At 39.1% G+C, this 18902-nt stretch overlaps 1 protein-coding gene across 1 annotated transcript in view; it reads left to right on the top strand.

Moving 5' to 3' along the window:
- LOC112464572 (interleukin-1 receptor accessory protein-like 1-B) overlaps positions 1 to 18902 on the top strand; it is a gene marked incomplete at its 5' end in the record, with an annotated part of 64229 nt that overhangs the window by 19853 nt on the left and 25474 nt on the right. Inside the window, one exon of the mRNA XM_025031641.1 lies at positions 4782 to 4995. Within this exon, the coding sequence (XP_024887409.1) occupies positions 4782 to 4995 (214 nt within the window). The remainder of the gene's footprint in view (positions 1 to 4781; positions 4996 to 18902) is intronic.

The following is an 18902-nucleotide window of genomic DNA, read 5'->3' as shown; positions in this document are numbered from 1 at the left end:
TGTTTCCAACATAGAACACATACTGCTGCGAAGTAATTTGCCATGGATATAACATAATATAACTGTAGATATAATTTATTTTCGCTCGCTGAACGGAGGAATCCAATTTTCCAGAACTCTCATCATCATCGCATTTCGAATTCAACCGTAGTTTTTTTTCAGATTTGCGGTTTTATTCCTCCCAGCGTTTTATTTCACGCCACCGCCGAGAGAAACCGCATTACGGCTGCTGAATTATTTTCCACTTTTTTTCGTCGAGTTATTAATCTTCTCCGATCCTCAATTTTCGATAATCTCGGTTCGTGTATCATTTCGCTCCTTTCCGATACACCGAAGATGAAAGGGTACAATCTTGCTTCTACGAGACGCGCGCTACATACACGCGATACCTATGTACGTTACGTAAACGTACGCGGAGAAGAAACAGAGAGAGAGAGAGAGAGACTGAAATAGCTAATAGGAGAGAAAGGAAGGCGCGAGGAGAGGCGAGAGATGGGGTGGGTTCGCTGCTTCGTGCAGCGGACGCGGAGAGAGTGATTTAATCAAGCCGTCTGCATTCGATTATCGGTCCGCAGTTACGTGGATCGTTACGTCGTTTCTCCGTGCAGAACGCGATTCGCCTTGCGCTAATTTCGCGCTCGTGCACTCGCTCTCTGGTCCGCCGGGCTCGTTCACGTTTAAGACGCGCTCACGTAGCTGCGACAGATATAGCATCTGGGGGAGGTGGTGGAAACGTCATAACTCAAAATGCGAACGCGTTCGGAGGGAAGTTTTTAAAGAGCTGAAGCCGCAGAAAGAAAATGGTAAACGTAATCACTTTAAATCATATCACCTTAAGAAAGATAAGTGAACAAATTTAATATATAACTGTATTATAGAATTACTTCGACAATCGATTATCAATTTCACATTTCTAGATTTATTTTTCTATATATTTTATAATATACCAAGTTTTTAGAAATTTTTTTTTAATTTCTCTAAATTTTATTTAATGTGAGGTACATGTATTTCTATCGAGAGCAATTTGCTACAGGTGTAATTATTATTTACGGTTCTAAATATAGTTTTATTGATCAAATTGTCTGCTTTAATCCTTAAGCAGCGGTATTTCTGCGACGTTACTTTGGACACATCTTGGGTTGCGTTCACTTAATGTTTTAATTATTGCCGAGTATTAAAGGGAGCCTTACATATTTATCCGAAATCTTGCGATTATTCCTTCGATATATGCAACAGCTTCTGCAATAGGTTTTATTAAAGCTTCACGTAGCTCATTACTGTTCCACCAATCCGATCAAATGTTCGTTAAGAACGGATTGATTTTCCATTATTCGAAGAATTCGACCACATACTTAATGACTTTTTTAGCAGGCGCTTAATTTTTGAAAGATACATATATTATGTGTTAGAAGATAATCGAGTTGTGTTGTCGAAGTGTCTTACCTTTTAAATATTAAAGAAGCAGACACTCGTTATTTGCTTCTTTACTTAGTCAGTTGCTCCCTTTATTCGCTCGAATTTGGCTTCTTGACTCTCTTATTTTGTGTTAATCTTTAAAAATTCAATAAAATCCTTAAAGATTTGCCTTAAAAAGAAACTTTTATTATCTATGTTTATCGTTAATCCAATTTGTCTAAAGTTCGCTATTTAATTTGAGTAACTCTACGATTATCAGTTGCGCTAATTTAACTTAACAACCGCCAATTTATTGTGTTTCTAAGACGCAGCATATCGATCAGGTTAGGTTAGGTTTCGTCAATATTTTATCTGGATGGATCTATAATGGAACCATAGAGGCTTAGGTGAACGACGACGAGGCCGTTAAGCGAGCACAAATTGGCCGGTTTCCGATAAATATCGACTCGGGCGTAAAGCTGCAAGAGCTTTACGAGATTAATAGTCTTACCCGGACGCCATGATGAGCAACGGGAGTCGCCGCCATCTTGGAAATCGCCATCGCGAATATACCGTCGCCATGCCATGATACTCCCCGCGAACCTCCGCCCTTCGTTTGCCGAACCTAACTGAGTGTAACTTAGCCTAGCCTCTCACGAAATTACCCTACCCGACCGCGGGGTGTAATTAAATCGTTACAGCAGCCTCGCCGCGAGGAGATCAGCTCTGGAAAATGGCGGCCGCTTTGAAGGCGCTCACGGCAATTCGCCGAATTTAGCGGCGCTCAAGTCCCCGTCGTGATTCGATTATACGATATTAATTGCGAACCTAGGCGAGCATATTCAAGCGCCCTTTACTTCCCGACTAATGGAACTTGTCTTCCACTCTTTGAGGGAAAACGTTAACTCGTTCATTTTGCATTCACGCTTAAGGTTAACTTGGGCGACGCAACCATGAAACTTCTTCGAAGTTATCTTCATCTTATTTTATACATAAACCTCGAGGGGGGAAAAGAGTGAAAAAGAGGATTTTAAACAAACTTTGAAAGAATATTTTTCAATTTTTTGTATCTAAAGTTGGAATCAAGATTGTGCTGAAATTTATTTTTCTTTTTTTTAATCTATAATTACTAGAAGAATCATTCTTAAATCATTCTAATGCAGATATATATGTTCGCGATACGGAAGACTGGATATACCGATATCGCGATCGCCAACCCGAACCTCTAAATCAATATAACCCTAACCTAACATAACCCGATCGCCGGCGGATGCCAGCTCGCGTTTAGAGCAATGGCGGCGGGGCAATGGATGCGCGGCCTATGTATCATAATCTCGACAGTCCGGGGGTTAGTTAGCAGTTTGTTTGTACCCGAATATCCGGCCGGCCGGATCTCGCATGCCGCGTCGCCGGATGCGGCGAAGCGCGCGGAGACGCATACTAACGGCGCGCGGCCGAATAGTTTGGATGTGCCGCTCTTTTTCGAAACGAGGTTGAAGCTCCCTCGTGCACCTGTTCGTGTCCGGGATTCTCAAATAACGAGAAGCACGAAGAACGGAATACCAAGATAAAATCGAGGGAAAATCGATAAGAGTCGTTTAAACTTGTTTTTCAATTTTCGCGTTTTAAATTTATGACGTCTCGATCGACGGGAGAAAAATAGAGCCTTGGCGGGTTTCCATTGTTAAGAATGATTATTATCATATTTAGATCATTAATTTATCATATTTATCTTATGACAAATGGAAGATGATAAATTTACCATATGATGAATGGATATAAGAATTTATCATATTTGGAAAATAAATCTGACAAAACTATCGATTTTATTTACATTAGTCATAACGCTGACGAAAATAAAAAAAATCGTGAAGCATTAAATCGGGAAGTGAATGTATTTTTGTACATTATTGTTATAAATATATACGCGAGGAGAATAATGTTTCTGAAATTAAGACTTTGCTGTAACTCGGAAATTCATTTATCTCGCAAGGAGGTAAACATAATTAAAAAATACACCTCCCCAAGCTGATCCGCGAGCGAACTTCTCTCGTTTAGATCTCTCCGAGTAGCGCGGAACGCGAATTTACGAGCACGTATATTGATTTTACGTGATTCATTGTGAGTTTCAGGATATTCCGTAATACAATACTTCTATATTTGAGGCCACTCTACGATATTATGCCGAACGGTTTATAAAAGCGAAACATCCAGCAAAATAGCAATAATTCAAATGGCACCGAGTGTGTTGACCGTTCAACTACGCATTCATCAATTTTAATCAACGGTAATCGATAAGTGCAACATGGGCTCTTTTCGCGCGAGCGAGCGCGCGCATTTTCGATTTAATAGACGGCTGTTTAATTTTGCGTTTTTCCCGCATCAATGCTGATTGAATTACCCATCCGGGCGTCCCGAACGCACTGTCTCCATTTCCTCTCGCGCCGTTCCGACCCAACGACCTGTGACCTTCCGCCATCCACCATCCACTATCCGCCGGCTTCTTTCATTCGATGCCCTCGATGTCTACACACTCCCGTGCACACTTCGATGCCGTGCTCTACAGTGTGTTTCAAAGGCCGGCTAAACGCGAATTAAGCTAATTAATTAATCGAATGTCTGTCACTATCCGACGAAACTAATAGAAATTTCGATAGTTGTAATGCATAGTTCAAAGAACTTACAGGTACATTAAAATTTGAAAGGAAATATAAAGAATTTAAGAAAATGCGAAAAATAATAATTCTTCATTCCTAATCTAAATTAAAATATCCGCTTAAGAGTTTATTTTATAGATTTATAGTTTATTAATTAATATTTATAATAATTGTCATTTAATATTGAATATTTAAAAGTTATGAGGACGGAAGTTGAACATGAGAATTATTTTTTAAATAATTATTTTTAAGTCGATTCTTTATAATGGATCCGAAAAGATTCGTATGACGGATTAGATGGTTTTTATTATACGATCTCGTCGGAGCGAGATGGAAAGACACTGCCGAAAAGTGTTTTCGCATTAAATATGAATACGCGGAGAGGATGAAACGTGGCAAAATAAATGGCGGGGGAGTATATCATGGTAATGCAGGTTACTCGTAATTCATGGCAACGCGCGCGGGGACCGCGGCGTGATGGGAGGCGATATTAAAGTGATTTTCATTTTTCGTACGATTCATTATATCTGTCACATTAAGAAGTGTCGTTAATCATCGGGGCGTTATTAAACGCCGCCGAAGATAAGACGACCAATTAAATTTCCGAACAAACGTGCGGATTAGCGCGCGCTAATCGTATGATTTATACATGTACGATTTGTACACACATATACGTGTGTCTGTAAATGTTATAATTTAAACTCACCGTAGACGTGATCTGAATTTCAGATGAGGAATCCGGGGTCTACACGGGGAAACCTTTGCCCACTTATAGACCGAGCTCGCAGTTGGTGCCCCTGGGAGGTACACTCAGACTCTTCTGCGAGGCTTACCTGGGCAAGGTTGACCTGCCCGACGCCAAGAACTCCGTCACCTGGTCGAAAAGCGACAGCAACGTGACACTGCCCAGTCACGGTAGGATAGCGCAGCACAGAGTGTCGCGGTAAGTCGATAGAATAATTATACGCGGAACATATTTCCACCCGGTAAATATATTAAACGTATTTGAATAGTTTGTAAAAATCCTGTAATTAAGAAAGGTACGCAATATTAAAAATAAGAAAGATAATTGTTCAAGAAACTATATAAATAAAGAATATATATCTGCACCTTGGAGATAAAGAATCGTATTTCCAGTTTTTCAGGTCAGATAAAGTGTCATTGACAGTTGTTCTATATGAAAAATGTCAGTTCAATTATTTTATCAAAAACTCAATAAATCAAGTTTTGCTACTTTTATTTTATATCTAAAAAAATACAGCAAAGAAGATGCTGTATGGAGATATGGTTCTTTACTTTTAAGGTATACAGATAAAGAGAAACTAGAGAGATAACGCAGAAATAAACATCGAATAAAATAATTTCAAGACATTTTTAGTCAAAAATTTATAGATTGGACTCATCGTATTGATGTCTTGATATTAAAATAAACATAATATAATAATTGAAAAGATAACTGAAATTGAATGAGATATTTACAATAAGAAGACAATTCATTTAAAAAGCTAGTTTTATAACGCAGAGATAAATTGCATGACTTTAGAAACTTTTAATTGTAGAATAAGCGGATTTAGAACATGTCGACGTGTCCCGAGAGAAAGATCTGGATATTAAAATTATTAAACATATATTAAAACAACTTTAGAGAGAAAGTACTAAAATCAAAAGAAATATTTATAACAAACTAAAATAAAAAAAAACTTTAAAGAACTAACTATAATGCGAGGATAAACTGCAAGACTAGAGACTTTTGCGAGCGGATTTAGAGATCGGAACCGTGTCGATGCCTCGATCTGAATAGGATCTACAAAGTGTCAAAGGCAACGGTATACTATAGCTGAACGCCTTGTGCGAAGCAGCGCGCGTACGTGAACATTCGGCTGGCTCAGCAACGTTCTCAGTGCTTCCGGCTCCTCACCCTCGCTGCGTCGGACGACGCTGCGTCGCGTAGGTCGTCTCTCGCGCTCGCGAGAGCGGGAGAGCTACTCTCTATTCCCTCGTAACTCAATTTTCCCGGCGATGCGGCCGTCACGGCGCATCGCCACGGTAAACACGGGCAAAACCACCGACTCGGCAACATACATCGCCGATGAGGAAGCCCGCCCCGCGCCGCTCCGCACCGCGCCGCAGCACCGGCATCGCGGCATTACAGGCGAAATTACTCCCCCGTGCTGCTCGCTCGGGATCCTATACGCAGGCGACGCGTGCGAGAGCGGACGATTCGCCGTCGAGCGCAATTTTATTCCGCCGGATAATTGGATCCTCGGGGCCGCAGACTCCGAAGCGTCGTTCCTGCTTGGTGTTTCCGGCAGCATCCCTTCTCGCTCGGTCCCGCACATCTCGGGATTCCCCGCGAGCGCCTGGAGCCGAAATCGTTGTGAGAAAGTCAGTTCGGAGATTTTGACTTTAATTGTATTCTGCGTCTACTTCGTTATTTTAACGAGATCTTCCATGCATCCGGGAAGCGTGAACCGACTTAAATATTTTCGATTAATGAAGTAGCGGGTCTCGGAAAAAATTTTAGAATAGATGTAAAATGAACGGAAGATTTGAATATTTTGAAAAAAATCTGAGTTTTTTTTAAATAAAATATCGTTTATATTTAGCTTTGATTCATGCATTCAATGTGTTAACAAGCAAATAAACTAAGACTGATTTAATAAGTAATGATATTAGATCGTTCCATTTAATCGCTCGATTTACTTTAATAAACAAATAAAATGAGAATGACCTATAACAGTGGTATTATAGTTCATCAATTGTCCGCAAACTTTTTATGCTGGCGAACCCTTTAAAAAATTAGTTGTTTTAGTATATATATATATATATATACACACATATATATATATATATATATAATTGAATCAGTTTTTAAATATTTTAATACATATAGTTTTTTATACAGCAGTAAATTAAATTGCATATTATTAAGTTAAATATGCAGAATTTCTTAAACATTTTTCGACACAAATTTACGCACCATTACGTTAAGTAATAAACAAATAAGCTAAAACTGATCTAATAAGTAATGATATTATACTTTGCAATATTCGATATTGCTAAAAATAAAAAAAAATCAGCATTTGAATCCGGCGAGTCGAGTTTAACGATCGTTTTTGGAGTCCGTAAGACAATAAGAATCTGTCGTAACATCCTGCGGCGGCGTGTGTCGGGTAACGTAATGGACTCCCCGAAGAATACGTGCTCGCGAAACGAGCGCATTCGTCTCTCAAGGCGAGTGGAAAAGAGAGAGAGAGAGAGACTATTCCGAATTCCCCGAGCGCGAACGAGCCGCGGCGCGGCGCGTCTCTTAATTAGTGGTCGGATTCGCTACCTGTACATCTCGCCCTCGCACGCCGCCCGAACGTCGTTGTTCGTGTAAACTAGACTTTACATCAGCGGCGAGCCGGTGGTTCGCGCCGGCACGGGGGGGAAATTGAGTTAAGCCGGAAGGGCCGAGGGTAGTCGGCGCTCCGGGAAAGGGGACAGAGTGAGATTTATCTTAACAATAACCCTTCAGGCGCGCGACGTCGTGTACGGGGGCGTCTTTTAAAAATAAGTGCGAAAAAGGTGTGGAGAGCGGCGCGCGCAAAACGGAACTCCGTTATCCCGAGCTCTTCCGAGAACGATACTTACGAGCCGTTTACTTTTTGAAAGTGGTGTAAGTTAGGAAATAGTATGTAAGTTCAATTTCGAAAGAAATAAGTTAAAACTTGTTTCTTTTACAGATTTTTACTTACCTTTTATTTTTTTTCTATTTTGAAGTTCAATGCTTTACAATATTTTTCCGAATAAATCAATAGAAGCTTGGTTGTTAAACGAAATTACATAAATGATTTTTTTGAAAGTGATATAAGTCGAGTTTTGACAATTTGTTTTAAACCGCGAACGCCCTTGAGCAATAATTCGAACAAATCGTTTGCACAAGAAAAGGTGCTCAAGTAAACAGCCTTAGGCTGTGCAATTTAATTGAATTAAGATATCGTTAACAACACTGTATGCTGCAAATGATAGCTCTGTTTGTTCTAAAAATTATTAATTATTAATCTTAAATATTTATATCGAATTAATATAATTTGACATAATATATTTAATAACATATTTTTGTTATTTTTTATTACTATTTATATTTTAAAATTATATTTATAATCTACTTTAATTAAAATTTAAATATAAATTTTTGTAAGACATTTTATAAATGGTTTTGATAACTCATTATTTTTGCAAGTGGTATACGTTTACTTGTGGTCAACAAAAACATTGTTTTAATAAACGTTTTAATTTTATAAAAATGGTCACATAATAAAATTGCACATGTCTAGGATGTTAAAAACATTAAACAAGCATCTGAGCGTTTAAAAATATTTTAAACAGAGTAAAATGCATAACATTAAATATCTGAAAACAAGAAAAAAAATACTTATATTTATTTTAAAAAAACGGCAAAAAAATCGACGAACATTGGAAGCGCGTTGTGACCAATGAAAAATAAGATATGTGGATGATATAGATTGCAATAAATTGAAATATTTATGTGCTATAGTATATTGTACAACTAGTGGGAAAAGTGGTCGTTTCTGAATGAGTGCGACCATCACACTCATTTGGGCTCGACCACTCTTCCCACGAGTTGTTCATACTATTTTTCCTAACAAGAGCGTGAAACAGGCCGCTTTTCGCGCTTGTTTTACAATTTTATTTCTCCACTAGTTGAGAAATGGCTCCATTTTTCAACTAGTGGAGAAATGGATCGTTTTGCTCACTCAAAACAAGCGCGAAAAGCGGCCCATTTCACGCTCGCGTTAGGAAATAGTATGTTGTACTAGCCATTGACTAGCTTAGTACTAGCTAGAATTATTAAATCTCTCGGCAATCTTTACTGAACGATATTTTTACATAGAGTTTAAATTTTAATTATTTAACATATTCGTATTTATATATTATAGACAGTATTGAGCATTTAAGGTATTAAATATTGTTTAGCAATTTGAAAAAATTTTCAGGTTCGTATTTTATATTACGTTATAACATATAAGGAGAATTTAAGCTGAATTATTACTGATACTCGATAGCGTAGTTGATAGAGTGAACGACTGTCACAAAATTTAATATAATGTTGTAACAAAACTTTATCTAGCAAAAATGGAACAATGAAAAAAATTAAAAATTTATTTTTCCATATATTTTTAATCTAGCCCAGGCTAGCTGATTACTAGACAGTTTTTTTAAGCTCGCTATGAGACAATTGTATTTATCGAGTATCTATAGAACTTCTAAAAGCGTTACATTACTGGACAGGGGCAATATAAGACTAGTATCGGCTAGTTGATGACTGGATGCCGGCGAGGTTAAATTTCCACTCGGGATAGATAATAAAGAGAGATACAATTTCCGTGAAACGTGACGCTTTTAACTCGTTCCACGCAAAAAGCGAGGAACGAGTGAAAAATGGAAAATGGGTATTAAAAGCAGGGTGGAAATTTATACAAATGAAATGAAAGATTAAAGTTTTATTTATTTACGATTTAATAATCCGCTCTATTTTCCATTTTCCAGAGAACTTATTTTTCTTTCGTCTCTTACTTCTCGGTTTTATATTTCATATTTCATATTATGAGCCAAATCGAAGGCGCTTCTGTGGACGTCTTACGTTGAAAATATCGGAATTGACGCGACGCGACGCGTTCCAGGATTAATTTTGCTCGTCGCGCAAGAGCGAATCGAAATTCCGCGTTCTTGAGGAACTTGACGGAATTGATGACGCCTATTGTTTTGAGATAAGGACTCGAATTAACTTACAAGGAGGGTGGGCACACATTCCGGAAAACGGAAACGAGGGTGCGTTCAGGACCGACACCCGGCAAGGAGAGTACAAGAAGGGTTCGCGAATTTCGAGGATTCGCGCGCACAAGAGGTCGGATTATTAAATTTAATTAACACCCGTGAAACGGCGTTCTCTCGCGTCGACGAGACTCGGTCGTTGAAACAAACCCGCGCCCGGGAATACAATAAGAATATAGTGGCGGTAAGTACTATTGTTAACGTCTTGCGACGATTCTTTTTTTTATAGATATATCGTTTTATGTCATTATAAATATCTGCTGTATTCATCGGTTGGATGGAGAAAAGAATCGATGGTTTCGGAATGGAAATAGACAGTCTGCGATTATTTTCGTAAAGATAAAATCTTCGATGGGGAAATGCGAATTATTTAGCCACTCGTTGCACATTTACAGGCTCTCTTATATCTAAATTAATCAATATCTTTATTACTTCAGCTTGTGCAAACTGGTGCAGACTCTTTTATTTAGGATTCTTCTATTTTATACAGTATGTCGTCAATCGATTCACCGCTCGGCGAATAAATCTTAATGCGCCGCGACGGCGAACGCCGCGTGTCAAAAGCGGGATTTTTGCGCGCGATAATTCCCGAATTTCGTAATCGCGCGTTTGTCGCAGATGCGCGCTCGGTATCGCGTTTCTCACGAAGGTGGGCGGGCGCACGTCTCACGGGGAAATTTCGGAATTGTCCCGCAAACCAGTCCTCCAATTAGTGGCTACGTCCGGTGTCCCGGATCGTCTCTCCCACCCTCCCGTTCATCCTCGTGCCCGATGTCGCGCGGCATCGAGGTGCGACGCAGGCAGGCAGGTAGATGTAGCCCGGAGAGGACTGGCCGAGGGCAACATTGCGACGTTTATGACAGCCGAATGGAGCGACACGCATATGCATGTTGCATGACCGCGCCATATGGAGACAATGTAGCATGATTAAACAGTCACGCGATGCAAACTACAGCCCCGTGTTCGGCGGGACGCGGTTAGCTGCAACCGAAACGGCCGGCCTGTTTGCGAAACGCAAGCAGTCGTGCGTCTTTAAACGCGAAGCTTTCCCCTATTTACGACGGCGGGGCACACAAACGGAGGAAATTAAACTTAAAATATAAAACCGACTGAGTGGGAACGCGGAGGAGAAAGTCGGGAAATAATTAACTAGGCGGAAAAGGAACGTAAGAGGATATCGAGAAGTGAAAAGGAAAATTTAACGAGAAACGGGGAAGCCTCGATGATAATCGGATAATAATAAGCAGCGGACGAAGCGAGATTTTATTTGATTTTTTCAGAGAAGGAATGCTCGAATATTAATTTTATACGATTGTAGGTAGTCCAAGATCGTATTCCGGCTTGTCTCAACGGCTGTCGTAACTGCGCCTTCACCTCCTTCAATCGGAATGGAGGAAAATTCCCCCGAGAGCCCAGGCTGATTGCTAATTTGTCCCCCGATTTAATCGCGCCGTCAGTTAGCGAGGCGAGGAAGCTGAATATTTACATTTTCTTTCTGCGATTACCGGCGGATGTGACGTCGCAGCGATCCGCGCACGCAAAAAGGATTACTCCGCGCGAGATAATGAATCGCGGCCCTTCGGCTGATGAAATCGTTTCGCTATTAAAGTCCCCCCTCCCCCGAATTAAAAGCGGATTGAGGCGGCAGGTCGTTTTGCGCGAAAAAAGGCGGGTTTTATATAAGTACTCGGCGAATTTTATTTCGCGAATTAAACGTCCACAAAGTAAACTGTATAATTTTTCGCAGCATAAAATTTTCCCCGGAAATATATTATCAGTTTGGTATAATTTGGTATATAAATTAGTTTTGATATAATTTTTATACGTTTTTATTATATTTAGTATAATTTATACACGCGTTAAAATAAAAATAATCGGCGGACTAGAATATAAAAATTGCGGGAATATTGAATGACGAATATTTTAATTTAAAGTGTCAGTCACTCGAACGGTCTCATTTGGTTGCCCCGAAAAAGTGGAACAATTGATGAACTTCGTGTGAATAAATAATTTGATTATTTCTACATTTAAAGCTCTGCTATAATTTGCTCTAAATAATTAAAAATTGAAAATTTGCAATGTCGGAGATATATATATCTATTATTAATATCTTCAGCAATCATCAGATTTTTAAAATCTATTGATTATTTTTCAAAGTGATTTCAATTCGTCCACGAAATTCGGAGAATTTTGACGGTCCTTCAAAGAGAGAAACGTAATAAAAATAAAATTTAATGGACTCGAATATTTACTCGGCGTAAACGTTCCCGCAATTGGAAAGTTTTCTTCGCGCGACCGATGTCGGGAACAAGGAATTTGACGAGCGGACGACGAGCGCGTGTTGAAAGGGGGTCCAGGCTTCCTTCGAGCGGACGCTCGGGGGCAGGAGGGGGGTAGGAGAGGGGTCGAGTTGGCAAAAAAGGATGAAGGAAAGTAAATCGCCGAGTTCCCGTCGTTTCAATTGACATCCCGCCGGCCGGTCTGTGTTCCGCGAAAGCGTTTTCGCTCCGCCGCGCCGCGCCACGCCGTCGGGCCCCGCCGGGCCCCACCGACGACGGCGGTGGAGACCCCTCGACCGCAGAAACAGCCGCGCCACGCCTCCGGGGCCCGTCGATTAGCCTTTTTTGCGGAGTCCCACCGCGCCGCGCATTATACACGTAATAACAGCGGGACAAACTCGCGGCCAGGTGAAGCCTCGATTGAGAAAGAGCGAGGGACAGGGGTATGGTGGGGGAGGGGGAAACGGAGGGATGGAGGGAAAGAGAAACGGATTATTTCGCGTCGCAGGGGGAACGGGCACGAGCTCTCGCGATTCCTCACCGCGGCATCAGGCTCGGATTGCATGATCGGCTTCGTGACTCCCTAATTCTCAAATTCTTGCGTCTGCAATGGCGGAACTCTCCTTAAATTATTTTTGGATTCTCACAGATCCGGAACTCGAAGCGCTCAAAATTTCAAATTGTCTGTTTGAAAATTCTCCAGCTCCTCGCTCCCGATGGACTACTCTTATTATTTAAATCACGATCATTCTTTCACCTTTAGGAAAAATATCAAAAACCCAGGGGCTCTCAGAGAGGTTCACAGTCTTGCGGGAACGATCGCGGTAATTAAATTAAGGGCATCGCTCGCACGATAATGCCACTGCATTTCTGTTGACGCATGCATAATAACGTCGACGAGTACCACAAGTATGCACCTCCGAGCCGTTTCTAACATTCCCCCGAGCAATCCATTCCTGCAATGATGACGACGATGACGATGGCGGTGGCGGCGGCGGCGGCCGCGACGACGACGAGAGCGACGTAGGGAATGGAGCGCGAGGCAAGAAACTCCATGGGTATCTTCTCGTCTGTTTCTGCGGTCTCTCCTCGAAGTCCGTCATTACTCTAATGATACCCTCGTGTCCCTTCCCTCACGCTTCCCTCCCGCCTTTCCCTTTGATCGCTCCTTTTTCGTGGGCCGCGCCGGATAGCGCGCCGCCATTTTTAAGTGGTCGGCTGGGTTGCCTTACCAGCGCAGGGGTTACCAGGTAATGGCGATCGGCATGTTTGCGGACGACTCTGCGATTTTGCGTGGAGAGGGTGAGGGAGGGGGAGAGGGCGGCGGGGAAGAGGACTCCCCGAGATGCGATGCGACAGAGGGTGCCGAAGGGATAATGCAGTCGGCTCATTAAACGACGAATGAATCCGTCAAGGTGATGCCGCGCAATTCTTTCGGCAATCAGCGACCCTTTCCCAAGATCAAAGAAGAGTTTACACACACACACACACACACCGTAAATCGTGCATGGCGTCCAATTACCCATTTGCATCTGGAGAACGGATAAAGATTGAAAAGCTATTTTGAATTTGTACACATCATTATAAGATAGATTTAAATTAAATTCAGTAAGGAGGTAAATTTTTTAAGCGAGTAAGTAGGGTTTTACATAAAAATGAAAGTAACGGAGAAATTAAAAAAATTTGCTATTTTAGAAACTATTCTTTTCGGACTTTTCTGATATCTAAAAAGAAATTGAAGAGAATAACTGTTTTGCTCGCTTGAAATATAATAAATTGATAAATAGAAAACATTTGGATAAAATCAGTTGAAGAGATAAATTGTTCCAAGCAAATAAAAATTACATGTGCTTTGAGATGAAATATCTCGGGAAATAAATTAGAGAAATGGAATACATATTTGAAAACCTTTTTCTGTATGCTTTCAAAAGGTCTTTTTCGTCTCTTAAAATAGACATTTGGTACATTGCTTTCACGAGACAATCCTTTGTGACTTTTTGCAATTTTTTCGCGAAATCACAGGAAACGAGTCCGACTCTCGGTTTTCCGACTCACTTCACTTCGATCACGCAATTCTTCAGCGGTGGGAAGAAAACTGCTGACGCACTTCCGACGCTGTTCCTCTTGCTTGTAAAGCGAGAGGGAAAGAAAGGGAGGAAGAGAGAACGAAAGAGAGGCATGAGACGCGGTGAAAAGTCCGAGAAATGTCGTCTGGCGCGACATCGATCTCTCGGAAGGTCGGAAAGGCAGCCGTATGTGTTCGCGTCTGCGAAAGCGCCACATAATGAAACCTTATAAGCGTAAGTGCCGCCTGCATTCGTGAGATGTGACGTCTGAAAAATTTGCCGAATCGTCGCGGAGGGACGTCCGAAGGTTATACGGGGTGTCTTGGATACGGTATCTCCCGCAGATTGAGTTTGAAGTCGAATCTTCCTGAGGCAAAAATCTTAGAACATTTTCTTCAATTTTCGACATTTGACGTGCGACTTATTAGAGTAAAATTTTAGTTAATCCTTAAATGCACAATTTTTTGCAGCATTCTATTTTTTAAATAAATAATAACCTTCTGGGCCTTCCTATCCGAGAGGGAAAGAAGAGCCTGCAGAGAAGTTTTTTGTTCGCGTTTTTTGTTCAAGTTTCATAAGATAAGAGAAAATACACTGAGCAACGAAAAGTCGCTTTGCATATATGCAAAACTACACATTTAAGGATTAAGATAATAATACAATTCCGCGGAAATAAAGTTTTGTGTAATAAATTATAACAGTAGTAACAGTGTAATCAAACTAGAATTAAAATAAAATAAAATTTAATTAAAAAATGCAGAAGACGGATGAAGGACGAATCTTATTTTGTATAAAAATAAAATGAAAATTGACTCAAATCTAATATGAGAATAAATTTTTGTTATTTTTTATATTTGTAAACTTTATGTTTCGTGACTCGGTTTCTAAAATTTCTATTTTTGAGAAAACAGGCGATTTCTGAGACATCCTGTATGTTCGTCGATTCAGGCTCGCCGGAAAGAGTTGAAAAATTCGGCTAGGCGATTGCCGGGGGAAATTTCGACGAAAAGCATGGAAAATCTCAAAAATCTGGACCAGTCCTATTCTCATTGAATAGATGGTTTGCTTTTGTTCGTGAAATAACTTTTTTTTTGTATGTAGTAAATGTACGGTGTGTGTTTTGTAGAGAATATATGCAATTTTGTTGGTAGTTTTGGAACTCATTTTGCATTCATCTAGTGTTAAATTTAGCAACAATATTTTTTTTACTTTTTTTTGGAAATATATTTTAAACAGTAATATAATTGAATATTTAAATACCGCATTTGGAAGAAGAGGAATGCAACTGATACCTTCATAATGCATTTTTTTTTGTTGCTGAATATTTACCTTTGGCATTTTTAACTCGGTTTTTTATTTGGTCTTCAATCAATAAGATAATTTATTATATAGAGTTCCCATTAAGGAGAAAATGATATTTTTATTTGTTATTAATATTCCTTATTTATTTCTTTCTTAATTAGATTAATAAGTTATTTATTAATCAAGAATCCTCATATATTTAAAAGTCTATTTATATATAAGTAAAATATAAGTTTATTCTTGATTAATAAGAAACTTAACTATAAATTACTTTGTATATATTCTTTTTTGTTTACTATTTTTTTTCTCCAATTGTTAGGTATAATATTCCGAATAAGTGAATTGTGAATGACATTTTCGGAATGTTATACTAACAATTGTCTTGCTACGTGTCGTCGGCAAATGCAATAAACTCGATTAATCGATGTTAATCGCATTTTGGAAAGTTGTGAATTAATAATACGACACGTGAAGAGCATCTAGGTATATAGATAATATTTTCGAATGTACGCTATTCCCAATTGCATATTTCAAGTAAATCAGGACAGTCGTCGGAAAATGTTCTCTTTTGCGTCGAGTCGGCAAATATAATAAGCTCAATCCATTTAAATTGATATTAATCGCATCGCGGGCTGTTAGCCAATGAGCCACCACCGGATTATTGATGGCGTTTCGATAACAAGATACGGCACTTATGCAGTACCATCGGTAGTTAAATTTGTTGTTAATCTCGCCATTGTGTAATTTATTGAATTCATCGCCGTCGCGACGAAAAAATTTATGCGTTTTCTCACGAGAAGCACATTTTCGCGGAAATTTTTCGTTGACTTTCTCGATGTCGCGGAATTATTTCGACGCTTGGTAAACGTATGAAAAGAAGAAAATTGACAAGTGTACTAAATCATTTAGCCAAAATATGTATTGGACGCTTAAGGTAAAGGTACCAATACCCGGACACTTAAGCATAGGAAATGTACCAATACCTGCGACATGTATCTGTGTCTAGATACCTTTAAAAAAAAAATAAATTTATGAAAATAAAACGTTTGGATATTATAACTGAAGTTTCAAACTACAAGAAAAAATACTTTTATCTTTGATTTTAATTCGCGTTATATTTATAAATAATAAAGGTGCTCGGATATATGTATATGTCCAGGTATTGGTATTACCTTTACCTTAACAGCAGATTTATCGTGACAGTTTAAAAAAGAAATTGTTCATTTTTTCCGTATTTTTATTTTGTTTTGTGATATATTTTGATGATGAAATGTACGCGGTTTAACTTCCATTATTGTTATATATACATTTATATTTACTATTAGAGGTTATAGAAATATTAAAAAACACGTGACACGTTCTATTTTTTAATAGAAAGATTTCGTTGTAGAGATAGAGATTCGTGTGGGCTATTATCCTACAAAATTTATAATTTAATTTTACACTTTAAATTCAGATTTTGATATTTAGTAAACTGGATATTCGTAAAAGAGACACGAGACACGTTCTATTTTTAAATAGAAATACTTCGTAAAAGTAGAGTTTTGTGTGTGGGCTATTAATTTATCTTGCAAAATTTATTTTACGCTTTAAATTCAGATTTCGATATTTAAGAAACTGGATATTCGTAAAGTTTATTTTTACCATGTCTCTCTACGAACCATAATACGGACAGAAACTTGATAGGAAACCGATAAGTATTTTTTGTCAGAATTTCATCGAGGGGGATGCACTGTGCGTCGGAGCGACGAAATCGCGTTTCATGGCTGGACGGCCGGCCTTTTCGCGGCTCGGCAAGCAACAGCCCCGCAATGCTGTTCTCTCGTCGATAACGATAAACCTCTTCTGGGAACGGCTTCCTCGAAGAAATTGCAAAATCCAACTCCGAGTTACTCCGAGATGGATCGAGAAAGAAACGACAAGCCAAATCGGTCATTTTATATACACTGTTAAATTTGTAGTGTCGAGTTATACTCAATTTTAATTATTTTTAACTTAATTGCAAATAAATAGAAATAAATAATTTAATTTAATTAATATTTATGAATAATAATCAGAAATAATCTAGATCATCTAATCTAAATTTAATATAAATCATAGCATTACAAATTATCTAAGTAAATTTCGCGTTACTGCTATTATAAAATCTAAAATTCTCAAAGTAAAATTATCGAGCAATTTGAAGCATTTTCCTCTTTTTGCGACCTAATAAACATAATTGGAATAATAATCAAAAATAATCTAGGTCATCTGATCTACATTTAATCTGAGAGTAATAGCATTATAAATTATCTGAATGAATTTCGCGTTATACTGCTGTTGTAAAATCCCAAATTTTCAAAGTAAAATGAAGTAGACACTTCAAATAATTTGAAGTGTTGTCGTCCATTTTTCGCGAACTAAAGAAAAGACGTCTTTAATAAATAAAAATTATAGATTCTTCCTTTATATTTTTTCTCAGGCAGTTCTATCTCTCTTACGTCTCTCCTTATATATGTACAGTACGATCTTGTACGAGAGAAAGTAATTATTTGGTTTTCATCTCGCGCTCGTACCAGAGCGTCAACAGTCGTGCATCCTCGCGGCGCGCAGTTACTCTCTCGTCAAAGTACTCGCGAGCTCTCTTCCCGGGGACGACAGAGTGCCGTACGTCTTCTCGGGACATCCCGTTACAAATTTCGGTCATAAAGCTCTGGCTCGTCTACTAACCCGTTGCCGGTTGTTGGTAGGAGTCGCACGTAATATCGATAACTCATCACCGACCGATCGGTTAAGAACCCCTCGGTAGTAATATGCACTCCACCCCGGGGAAATGATTAATGGCGCGAGTTTATGGGCCTCGCGCCCGAGATACCGCGCTATGGGTTGCACAGCCCCAGAAATTTGTAGCTGCTGCCAAACTTGTCCTGTCTACTTCATCACGCGAACCGCCGGGATGATCCTTATTTATCAAGGAGAAAGTCTCGATCGGCGCCTCGATGAATGAAGAGGAAGATTCGATCGGCGACCGCCCATAAATTGACTGAATCCTCATTGAATTCTGACGAGAAGACGAGAAGGAATTTGCAAGAGTGATTTAATCAATAATAACATACGGAGCGACGATGATAGTAATAATAATATTTCAATAAACAGCGCATCTCTATAAAAGATTAGGATTACATTAGAAAAAGGAGAGGAGTTAAACTTGGAATAGAAACACATAATTGAAATAATTGACGCAAACTATGAAGGGGCACATGGAGAATTATTTCTAGATAAACTTAGCGATTGATCGAAAGCGAAAATAATTTCATCTCGAACGATATACTGAAATACTATATAATAATATTGCAAGCTGCATGTTGCTAACAGATTATTCT

This window comes from Temnothorax curvispinosus, unplaced genomic scaffold (genome assembly GCF_003070985.1).
Source record: "Temnothorax curvispinosus isolate PA1 unplaced genomic scaffold, ASM307098v1 QBEX01014323.1, whole genome shotgun sequence".
NCBI lineage: Eukaryota > Metazoa > Arthropoda > Insecta > Hymenoptera > Formicidae > Temnothorax > Temnothorax curvispinosus.
This window is presented reverse-complemented; position numbering and strand designations above follow the sequence as displayed.